Below are 12,028 nucleotides of genomic sequence, written 5' to 3' on the forward strand. Positions count from 1 at the left end.
CCCCGGGAATAAAGAACGAAAAGGAGAAAAAGAGTGACAGAGAAAGATACATTTGAAGAGGAGGAAGATCCGTGACATGAGAGAGCCGCGATAGTAACAGCCGTAACGGCGAGACGGGCGCGAAAATGTACTGTACGACGCTCGGGAGATGGTAACGGAACCACAAGTCGCTTTCTCGAAGCCTATTTCTTTTTTTTTTTTTTTAATTTTCGCGATAACGTAATTAGTACGGCAACTCGAGTCGCTGAGACTGACAGCACTTTCTTGACAGCTTTTGCAGGAGGGACGCGGTGAGGGCCCTGAGCACCGGCGAAGTCTCCACCGCCTTGAGGCCGTTTTACTTTACTGTTCATCCTGATCTGTTCGGGCAGTATCCCACGCAGAGGGTGAGCGTTGTCCAATTTTTCAGACAGCTATTTTCGATGTCTCTCGCGCCGAAATGACGATCGATGTGTCGTGACGTTGACAAGTTCAAGTTTCGCATCTTCGAAGTCCCTTAAAACGAAGTCCCTTCGACTTTGAATTTTTGTCTTCGTCGTTTCCCCTTTCTCCTTTCCTTTTCCAGATCCTTAAAATATACATTTATGTCATTTTAAATTCATAATAGCAATAAAACATATAACATATACTTTCTCATATTTAAAGTAAAGGACATATATATTCATAATCGGGAGAGAGAATAAAGATTAAAGATACAAAGTGCAAAAAAAAAAAGAAAAAAAAATATTAAAATGATATTAAATTGCTGTCGCATTGTTTGCGCACTTTTTTCTTGCTTCTCCTATCACGCGTGAATCACGACGTATATCTCGTTTAAAGTGCGTAAAGTATATATGGTGTGTACGCGAATTGTCGACTGCACTTTATGTGTGAACAAAACAGTCATCATCGTATTTAACGTGGCGTGACACGATACGCGCGATATTATTTTTAGACACCGAGAAAATGGTTGCGTTTGCAATGGAATATTCTTGATGATCTTTGCACGCGTGTACACGTGCGCGCGCAAGGTTATTCGAATCGGAATAAATTTTCAGCCATCACACACACGTTGGCACAATCAGCTGTTCGCTATTTATTTATCAATGAGATGATCGTGCGAACAGAACCGCGCTGAGACAATGCGATGCTACGTGATCTACGTCGATATTTCACATCTACTTTGTCTGAAAAAACAAGAAAAATTGAAAGAAACAGCGAATATTGTTTTTTTTTTTAAATAAATTCTCGGAATTACTTAATATGCATATTTGTCGTCGTCATGTTTAATCATATTTAATTGTCATGTTTAAAGATCACGGATATAAAATTAACGTCAATGTGACGTCAAGTTCTCTAGCATGCATCGGACATTTAATAGAATTTTAATATCCGAGTATACAGACTACTATAAATATATATAATATAGCAATACAAATTTTAAATTATATATCTTGTGTTTTTAAAAAAATACGACTATGGTTTGCATATAAATAATGTTTACAATTGCGATAATTTAATAATTAAATTAATTAAATTTAAATTAAACTTTCATTCAAATGGATATTAATGGGCAGGAATTAACGAAATGCGTGAGCATGTTATGCATTATCTTTTGATGAATCTATAATTCGCGATAAAATTCAAAACGGAATTCTATTTAAAATTTTATCTATCGCGTAACATAGTACAGAAAACACATTTGAAAATATATAAAATGCTTCAATATACAATCAGGGGATACCTGCATATAAATACAGCAAGTAAAATTATAAAGAGATTTCTGTTTTAAATTATAAATAATCCAAAAGTAAACTTTAAATATAAAATTTTAAAAATATAAATTTGAGTGTAGAAAATATTCTGGCAGATAAATATCGTTTTTCTCTAAGAAAATTTTTGAAATTACAAGATAAACTAAAAGTACTTTTTTCTCTTTTTAATTTCAGCTCTCTATCCCTTTCATACTTTCAGAATGTTCTTTAAATGTTTAGCCAGTTTCATCAGTATATTCTATCAGTATATTTGCCCCTTTGTTTGACAATGAGTTATAGTCTTATAATCATAAAGAAATTTTTTCTTTCTGTTAATCATCTTCTGATAAAAATGTTTATCAATCTACAGAGATATAAAAGATCCAATAAGGATTCATTCATAGCATGATAAACTATAGAACCTAAACATATTGTGAAAGATTACATTGCCTGTATTTGACCATCAAAATTCTAATCTTATCATTATTCTGTACTTATTTACTTATAATCACTTAACATTTCATATATATAAGCAATGTTAAATAATAATGTTTACATATTTCACAAATTATTTAAATGTTATAGTTTTTCTCTTCAATAGCTTTTCTTTTTAATAATATATAATTTTCAAAATTTGTAAACTTACGTCTATATAACGTTTTTCAATAAATTTTTGATTCATCAAATGTACTGGTAAAATTTGACTAAACATTTAATATCCTATATATTATAAATATTTCTATAATTATTTTCTTATATATATTTGTATGTTTATATTAATTACGATTTGTTTTTTATAGACAGTGAATGAGAACTCTCTTAAGCAATTGAGTTCGATCTTAGAAAATCTACAACAGAAGCAACCCATACGACCGACCATTTTACCCTTTTATTTGCGCTCTAAAGATGAGAAAGAAGTGAAAGCTGGTAAATTTACACTTGTGAAAATACAATTGAAAGAGAAAGATCTCAGACAAACAATACTATCTATTTTAAAAACATGCGATCTACCTACAACATTTGTCGACAAAATCGAGGAACGAAAGCCTCCTGTCACAAAGTACAAATCTAAATTTTGGCAACGTACTCATTATGGAGAAAAGATAGATTTTTCAGAATTGGAAGATGATCCTATTTATGCATCAATAATCATGAAACGAAAGATTAATGCAGAACCAGATACATTAAAGCAAGTGCAATATTAAAATAAAATGAAATAATATCAAGTATTATTAATAATATTAATTGATAATATATATGTGTTTTTTTTTATCAGGGCTTATTTGGACAAACACATCAATGAGGTGCACGTTAAGTTGGAGGCATGTAGACCAATGAGGGAGGAAGTAGAAAAATTGGAGAAAATATTGTGTAGCGATTTGGGTTTAAAGGACATTGTATGGGACTGCGGTTGGAATATCGCTCATTATCGTGGTTGCTTGTTAGCTTTCCAAGCTTTAGCCGAACATCATCCAGAATCGATGGAGGTGTTAAAAAACCGGACTCTCGTATTCGCAAACGGCACTGGTATCAGCTTGGAAGGCAACGTTATGCTAAACTCTGGGGAAGTCAGACACAATTGGCTCGATGTAAGTGTTACAAAATTATTTAATTTTCTACCAATTTAAAAAATTTGCTTCCATGTGTAATAAATTCTTTCGTTTTTTTTTTCAGTTAATAAAGAACGTAAGAAAACACGACGCTGTATTAGTGAAATTGCCGGCATTTGAGAAGGCAGTATCCCAAGTGCTCCTCGACATTAAAGTCGGTCGACGGTGCGTAATATATCATATTATTTGAGTTATGGTAAGGCTCAGGGTCCTCTATATGTGCAGGAAATTCATGCCTAAAGTAATGGTCGGCCAGTATGAACGACAACTACGACAACTCACGACTACGCTCTCAGATTACCGTGGCAAGAGAAAGTACCCGAATTCTTGGCCGGCCAATCTATCGGCTTATGAAATTGTCATAGAAGCGTTAGTATTATTATATAAATACCTTTGTACATAAATAGTTGTTCCATTTCATATAAGTAAGTAACTCTCCATAAATGTGCAACGATTTTGTTGTAGTGAAGCAGGTCCATTGATGCTATCACCGACTGGACAATTCATCGTGCCATCATCGTGTCCAAGTTTCCTCTTGGTGAATTTCATTAGCGAGAATTTAGAGGAGGCTACAAAAAGATTACATCATTATAATAAGTAAGACATTTCATAAAAAGTATATTACATTTAATAAATTATATTTCATATAATAAATATAATAAATATAATACATTTGGAATGAATTTAGATTGATATGTAGAATAAATATTATTACCTATATATATATATATATATATATATATATCTGTTGCAGCATAAAGCATGTGGAGCGAGAACTTCACCGTAAAACCATCAAGGAATTAGGTTTAACCGCACTCAACAAAGATGATAGCATTACACCAGACCTGATGATACAGTGTTGCGAGCGACTACTTTTACACAAAAAAAATTTAGCACCATCTCTCGAAGGCGTTATGCTTTGGGTTACTCATTATTACTCTGTTATGAGTGATGGTGTTCTTTGCGTGCCATGGGACTGGAAGTTGTAAAAAAACAAAATACATTAACAATCATTATTAAACCATAATAAAATCATGCCGACAATGCGGATATTTTATAAGTCTCGAGATTTACAGGATACAATTAAACAATTTTAGCAGTTTAGAGCAAATAATTATCTGTATACATGAGACAAACTATTATAATAACTTATATTATAATTATTGCAATAGTTACCAAGATATATTGAACAACATATATTTTAAATGTTAACTCGGAAATTATTATATTACTATTATTAATGTCACGCCTCCAATAAGAATAATCTGTGACAAGTTCCTGCGAGAACATCTGTTCTATGTGCAATTAAAAAAAAGAAGAAAATGAAACATAAACAATAGTGAATTGAAACTACTGTATACTCTTAAAGTTAAAAACAAAACTAATCTTGATACCATTTGCATAAGGCTTAGTTTGTTGTATAACTTGGATATCGGATCAATGCTGTATGTATTGTACAAGAGAATACGATATATTCACTCATTCACTTCCTATATATTTTTTTAACAGATTTAATTCTATCGATTCAATTGAAAAAACATATAGTTTATAAACTAAGACTAAAGAATAAAATCAGATTTCGCATAACTGATTCTTATTGTACTTCTTCGAAAATCATATAAATTTACACTCTACTTTAAGTATTGTAAATTCACAATCTATTATTATACTAATTTGAACTAATTTGAAATTCTTTGAATTGCAATTAATTATATTCTTTACCTACATTTACTTTATCAACTTGAGCTTAAATTTCATAGTTTACAAAATATGAATACATAAATAATCAACAATTTCCTGATAATACTTAACACGCAGTGATATATATCAATAATTGCGACTTATGTTATGTTTTCATAGTAATAGTAATACAAATATCTAGATATATACTTCTCATATACATGACCAACAATTAATGGAGCTTCATTAATGCAAGCGTAATGCTTTTATTTTTGATGTACGACGAGCGATTTCTGCAAAAAAATCCGCCGGTTGAAGAATTTGAAATAACAGCCATTATGAAAGCAATGCTGCCACTTGCCACAGAAGAGATTCAAAAGTCCCTAGGGACTTTTAAGGCTCTATTGCGATGAGCACCTAAAGGCTGACGCACAATTAGATGTGGGTCGAGATTGTTGCTTAGCAACCGTTTGAAAGATACAACAAAAATCTAAACATTACAAATGCATGTACATGCTAATTTTAATTTTCATATTCTACGATATTTTTTTACATAGATGATAAATGAATTCCTTAAACACAAAGCAATATACGACGATTGTGATCCTACAATATGTTATATTGTTTTTTGACATTTGTATTAATTCATTTGCAAGTTTCGCAAGACAGCATCCGACAGATTTGCTGGTACTTTATATGTATGTAATAATTATCTTGACATTTTTATTATCATATTATTGTGAGAATTTTGTTAGATCATTGCATTTTTTTTTCAGTATCCAAGATTTTTGCCTTATCGCAGCCCTCACTCTTCTCTTGGTGAACTTCTTTTCTACCTATATTTTCCAGGTAAACCACATAGTAGTTTTTTTCATTTATATTCTAATCTTATGTTACAAAAGAAATATATTTAACAGAGATATGCAAAGCTTAAACATTTGAAATTACTTTTCAGGCAGGTTTGGTACAACTGTTATATACAAGATTCCGCATGACATTGATATTGTGTATAGTATATATGATATTATCAATCAGTTTGCATACATGGCATATTACTATACATTGGTCAGCGCCGTTAAAACATTATTGGACAAAAGGATTTCATATTCTTTATTCTACACACAGAACAGGTGAAATATCAGAAAATTTGGAAGAATCTCTCTTTGATAAAGATATTATGATTGAAAGTTTTATATAAAGTTGCAGTGTTGTACTATTACTTCTATAAGAGAGCCTCCCTGAGAATTGGTGATCCAAGATTTTACAAAGGCTCTGTTTGGGTACAAAAACAATTGAGTATAACATAACTCTGTAAATAAAAAATTTTAATACTATACAAAGATTATAATTGTGTATAATTTTGGTAAAACAAATGTAAGAATACATCTGTTTATATTTCAAATTTATATTACATTTTAAGCTACTTATCCAGTGCCTTTGTATTTATACAAATTCATTTACAATGATATTACATGGATAAAACAATGAAGTTGACATGCAATTTATATATGTCAAAATATATCTAAAATACCTGCATTTGTATATTATACATATACAAATATTTACATTTATATATACACTATAAAACTACTATTATAAAATGTCTTTATATATTTTTTATGTTTAAAATCACGAGAAAGTCAATTTTATATATTATTAAAAAATAATTGTATTGGTATATATATGTGAAAAGTAAACGTAGCATTATTCTGTAAGAGATGTTATGTATATTCTGATTTTTTATAAGTGCTACTTTTTAATGTACATATATATATTCATTCGTTTAATTATATATCAATACCAAATACCAAGTTCGAATTACATGTAGAATTTTAAATATTTATGATCTTTATATTACATCCCGAAATATAAAATTTCTTGTTAATAATGTTCAGTTGCCTTTTTAGAGAAATAAGAAAAAACATAGATTTGTCATAATATATATTAAATTTTTGTTTGTGTCAATTTGTATCAATTGTTGTGTACCAAAACCAGACTTGTATCAATATAAAATCTTAATAGTTAATATCCCCTACATGAATGTTTCTATCTCTTTGATATAAATCATGATAGTATAAAAATTTATATTATAAAATTGTTTTGCAATATAATATTGCAAACAAATAATTCTAATGACATAGATATCATGCTTAGTCGGGAAATTAGACCTATAGGAAATATTACAGGAAATACTGTTGGTTTTTACATATTATGTAATAATGTACAAATTATATTTAATACATAGTGCAAACTGAGTCGAATAAAATTACCACCAATTAACTGTATTATTACATTTATCCACTTTTTGAATTAACACATTGAATGCCCTTCAGTAATCACTGTTAAAATATAAATTAAAAATTAAAATACTTGCAACAAATAAATCATAATACTTTTAAATTTCTAAATAATCCTAGTATATTGAATACTGTCATCAGTGAGGTAAATGCATAAATGCTACTGGTATAAACTGAGTTATCTCTATATCCAGTATTCGAATTTTACCAGCACTAAAATGTTCTATGCATAATAATTCCAATCATATTACATATTTCATTATTATATGCTTTTCACAAAAGATTTTGGTGCAGGCGGCAAGACATGCAAAATTTACTCAGTATTCAATGTGTTTTGTGATGAATTTGAGATTTAAAATCTTATAGAGATAAAACTATACAATAATATCAAGCATTCTATTTAAGAATTCGTATATTAACAAACAAAAAAAAAAATCAAATTAAATGATTCAATATTAAGTAAAATGATTCAATATTAACGATATTAATGCGATAACTGGATATACCTTGAACTATATATGATTTTTTACAATTTTTAAAATTAGTTACAAAGTCTTTGCACGATTATTTTAGCATTTACGTCTCAATTTCATGATATACAATCCCGAAATATTAGAATAGATTAGTTTTAATAAAACAGAACAGTGATGTTTTTATTAAAATACCTCAGGTACAATATAGTTTATTATGCAAATTGCGCGAACTGGGATATAATATCCTTTATATTTTTTTGAAAAAAGATATTCTATCCCAAAATTTTTTTATACATCTAAATAATAATTTGCACAATTTTTCACTTTTTTACTATCCTTATTGATTTTAATTTTCTTCATTATATAATTTATATAGAATTAAAGAAATCACATTACACTGATATATCCGGCATTGTGTTTAGAAATCTATCGTGATAGCAATCGACCGTTTTTATATCAAATCTTAGGAATATCGCATTCGATACGAACAAAAATGAAGTTGACCTTTTTATTTATTTTAGATGCTTATATAATATGTAATATAATATATAATATATACATACGTGTATTACGTATTATATAAGTACCTGAAATACATGCGTAAAGTATGTAATATAATACATAATATATATATATATGTATGTTACATATTGCATAAGTATCTAAAATGCATGAAAAGAACAACTTTCTTTTCGCTCGTACCGAATATGACATTCCTAAAATTTGATATAAAAACGGTTGATTGCTATCACGATAGATTTCTAAACGCACAATGCCGGATACATCAGTGTAATGTGATTTCTTTAATTCTATATAAATTATATAATGAAGAAAATTAAAATCAAGGATGTAAAATGTAGAAGAAAGCGAAAAAATTGTGCAAATTATTTCGATGTATAAAAATTCTGGAATATAATATCCTTTATATTTTCTTTTTAAAGATATTTCAGTATTGTGCATTTAAAAATCTGTCGCATTTGATACGAACGAAAATAAAGTTGTCATACATTTTAATTATTTATATAATACGTAATATCTATATATATATATATGTATATTGTACACTTGTACAGGAGTTTTAATCTAGAATATTATTTTAGACTTACACTATGTACGTTGCATTTGACACGTACATTACGAAAATATCGTATATACCAGTGAGGTATTTTTCAAACATTTGTCCCATCAATTTAGAATCCCTTTCACACTTGCATGGTATGATTGCCATGTAGGAAAAGCAGTTTGTCGATCAGGTGAGGTGGTAAAGCTGCTCGCTTTGTATCGTATTGTATTTGTACGTCTGCCGGAATGCGCGTAGGCGGTGCGCAACATGCGGGTACGCAATGATATCTGCTTGCCAGTTTTGCCAAATTCGGACATTTCGCGGACACTTTAGACCACCATTGCAGAGGACAATAATCGAGCGGTGCCGTGGATTCAGATTGATACTGCACAACCTCGAGATCCGCTTTTTCCTCCGCAGGCATTCCGGCTTTGGTAGAGCATAAACCACCAAGTAAAAGTTTCATACCTGCAATTAAATATCACGTTAAGATACATAATTTTCTTTCTAATCAAAGACCCGTTACATATAATTATCGCCCAAGTATACCTCTAGGTTTTTTACTTTGTACTGTTTCATCTTCAGTCTTTATGGAGATATTATCCTCAAATTCTTCTTGAATCAATTTCGTCAGCATTTCCTTTATGGGAGCACTGACTATATTTTTATCCTCTTCGGTAACATATGGCAATGACTTAAATCTGTAACAGAAAGTAAAGGTCTTATCAATGGTTATTCTTGGCAATATTCAACACGTTTAAAATAACTTTCATACTACTATACCTAGGATCTAAAGTAGTTGCAATTTGTAAAAGCAATGTGACATTGTAATCCGCGTATCGTTCACATAACATATCTGACAAGGATTCTTTAAGTGTTTTAGCAGTATCACTGTCAGATTCCTTGACTTTAAGATGTGAAGATACAAGTTGCCATAGTAATGGCTTTAACAATGATATTAGAGGCATTTTTTCTTCGCTTAATGTCATAATAGTAACTTTGAATGGTTCAAGAACACCCACAAGATCCTCCATAACTTTCCATTGGTCATTGGTAATTTCAAACATATCTTGATCTATCCCTTCCATATTTTCTAATATAGAGGTGACTACATTACGACGCACTACCATTTGCTCCAGCATGTTGTACGTTGATATCCATACAACTGGATAATCCAGCAGCATAGTATTTTCATCCAACTGTAATAAAAAATAACAGCTTGTTATAAAACATTTGTTATAATATTATTTTAATATTATTTTAATACTTTACATTATATTAAATCATATTTATGTACTAGAGAAAATATTTTAAAAAAGATTTCAATAGCAAAGATAATTAATAATAAATAAAATAATTTAACTCATGTCACAAAGATATACCCCAGACAATTGTTCCTGCATCATTAATGTTGCAGATGCAGCTGGATGACTTATGATAGCTCCAATGACTGATCTGCATTTGGATAATATGACAGCCACTTCAGGATTCTCGAAGCAAGCTTGCGCACACACTTGTAGAGTGTGCAGCAAGCATGGTACTAAAGTCAAGCCACGATTATTTAATGCCATAAGTAATTCCGTTCTAGAAGTACTGACAACCACTGCTGTTATTTTCTCCACTTTGAGTTCCCACTCGAGGAATAGAGAATCAATAGTACTGCCCCAATGGGATTCCTCCCAATCTAACGGAGCGTGAAGAGTACTTAGAACTTTACACTCCAATGTAGCCTCTCCAACATTTTGATAATAAATTGATACGGTAACAAAATTCTCCTCGTTGTTTGATTTCCATTCTTCAATTGTCAACGCTAGCTCCGAAGCCATGCAGGATAATGAATTAACCACAGATTCTCGAAAAGTATCGTATATTCTTGGTATTATCTCTTCTTCTAATTTATTCTTACTAGGGATCTCGCAAGGCGAGCGTAAGGTGGCCACCAATCTCTGAAATCCGCGTCCCTCTACAATCTCAGGCAATTGCAGATCCATTACAATGAATTCCGCTATAGCGTCCGATACAGTTTTTATATCCAGTTTGATATCTGACTGATTCGTCACATTTTCCTCCGACATGAGGAACGCCACGTTCTGACTGCCGCCGTTAATCCCGGTTCCACCCTTGATCATCACTCTCAGCGGTTGACCAATAGTAATGTCGTCCTCCATATTCGACAGACTGATGTTAGGATCTGTAACAAATTGTATATCACCGTCAATCTGGACGGTGCCGTCCGCGTTAGTGGTATAGATGTATTTCGCCGGGCTCAGGCCCGCCTTCAACAGTCTCTTTTGCGCTTTGCGCTCCTTGTTCTCCTGGGTGACAATTTGCCTGGACGGTGGATTCGACGATTCCAGTTCCAGCAGTTCCTGGGCATGCTTGTTTTGCAGATGCATACGAAGATTGCTGGTGTTACGATTGTAGGCGATCTGTGTCTTGCAGAGTATACAGACGATCTTCACCTTGGTGAGGATGTCACCGTCGTCCGTGGCCGGGAAGCCGAAGAACTTCCAGTAAATGCTCCTCATCGACGGTGGCACCACCAGCTTCTTATACGTATACGTGTGCTTTTCCTCCATCATCTTCGCCAGTACCATTTGCAGGTCGTTCTTGGCGTCCTCGGACGCGCTGCCCACCTTCGTCGGGCCATTCGACAACGTTGATTGCTGCTTGTTATTATCCATGACGTTTCGTTCGATGATCAACACGCGATCACCGGTGTCGATGCATGTACGTTGTTTACCTACCATAGGAATTCGCATTTATAGGAATTTCGCATCTACAGCATTTGCAGTGAATATATACGCGCGCTTCCCCTTTTTACAAACAATAATGTCCGTATCCCGTCAAAATGGTGGTATCTCGTTGCATAATTTAAAATGCAACTCCAGAGGAAGGTGCATCCTGTCGCGATGAACGCGTCGCAGCCACCGCAACGACGAATTTACCGCGAGCACGCCTATTCCGATATATCTATCTCACCTCGTGCCTGTCGATGAATTATTTCGCAAATATCGAAGTTCAATTCCTCGCGTCGAAAGGAACGATGTCCGGGGATCGAGTGGATCGACTCGTTTCTAACAATGCGATATCGACTTTTACGCCCGTTTGTCCGAGAGGAATATCGTTATATATCTATAGACCTCTCGTCTGATCGATTCGAGTAATGGCG

At 32.1% G+C, this 12,028-nt stretch overlaps 3 protein-coding genes across 5 annotated transcripts; 2 read left to right on the plus strand and 1 right to left on the minus strand.

Annotated features, from left to right (window-relative positions):
* Positions 1-8: 8 nt before the first annotated feature.
* LOC145944534 (T-cell activation inhibitor, mitochondrial) lies at positions 9-4,930 on the plus strand. Of its 2 annotated transcripts, none has more exons than XM_083052913.1 (8): positions 9-151; positions 272-386; positions 2,534-2,922; positions 3,010-3,322; positions 3,408-3,508; positions 3,551-3,712; positions 3,809-3,940; positions 4,098-4,930. In XM_083052913.1, the coding sequence occupies exons 1-8, from the start codon at positions 126-128 to the stop codon at positions 4,330-4,332; spliced, it is 1,473 nt and encodes a 490-aa protein (XP_082909039.1). In that variant the 5' UTR covers positions 9-125; the 3' UTR covers positions 4,333-4,930. The 2 variants fall into 2 exon arrangements, with proteins under 2 accessions (XP_082909039.1, XP_082909040.1); XM_083052914.1 differs by having other exon boundaries at positions 3,569-3,712.
* A 231-nt stretch (positions 4,931-5,161) lies between these two features.
* Positions 5,162-6,512, plus strand: LOC145944524 (transmembrane protein 138). The gene is made up of 4 exons (XM_083052888.1): positions 5,162-5,721; positions 5,800-5,872; positions 5,979-6,153; positions 6,224-6,512. Exons 1-4 carry the CDS (start codon positions 5,588-5,590, stop codon positions 6,328-6,330), a joined length of 489 nt encoding a protein of 162 aa, XP_082909014.1. The 5' UTR covers positions 5,162-5,587; the 3' UTR covers positions 6,331-6,512.
* A 1,190-nt stretch (positions 6,513-7,702) lies between these two features.
* Positions 7,703-12,026, minus strand: LOC145944527 (E3 SUMO-protein ligase ZBED1). 2 transcript variants are annotated; one of them, XM_083052893.1, is made up of 5 exons: positions 11,839-12,026; positions 10,239-11,599; positions 9,640-10,055; positions 9,406-9,557; positions 7,703-9,324 (listed from the first exon to the last, which is right to left on the minus strand). In XM_083052893.1, the coding sequence occupies exons 2-5, from the start codon at positions 11,538-11,540 to the stop codon at positions 8,996-8,998; spliced, it is 2,199 nt and encodes a 732-aa protein (XP_082909019.1). In that variant the 5' UTR covers positions 11,541-11,599; positions 11,839-12,026; the 3' UTR covers positions 7,703-8,995. The 2 variants fall into 2 exon arrangements, with proteins under 2 accessions (XP_082909019.1, XP_082909018.1); XM_083052892.1 differs by having other exon boundaries at positions 10,239-12,026.
* Positions 12,027-12,028: the final 2 nt, after the last annotated feature.

This window comes from Prenolepis imparis, unplaced genomic scaffold, assembly GCF_030444845.1.
Source record: "Prenolepis imparis isolate NDT839.2.m4 unplaced genomic scaffold, iyPreImpa1.0 SCAF_13, whole genome shotgun sequence".
Lineage (NCBI taxonomy): Eukaryota > Metazoa > Arthropoda > Insecta > Hymenoptera > Formicidae > Prenolepis > Prenolepis imparis.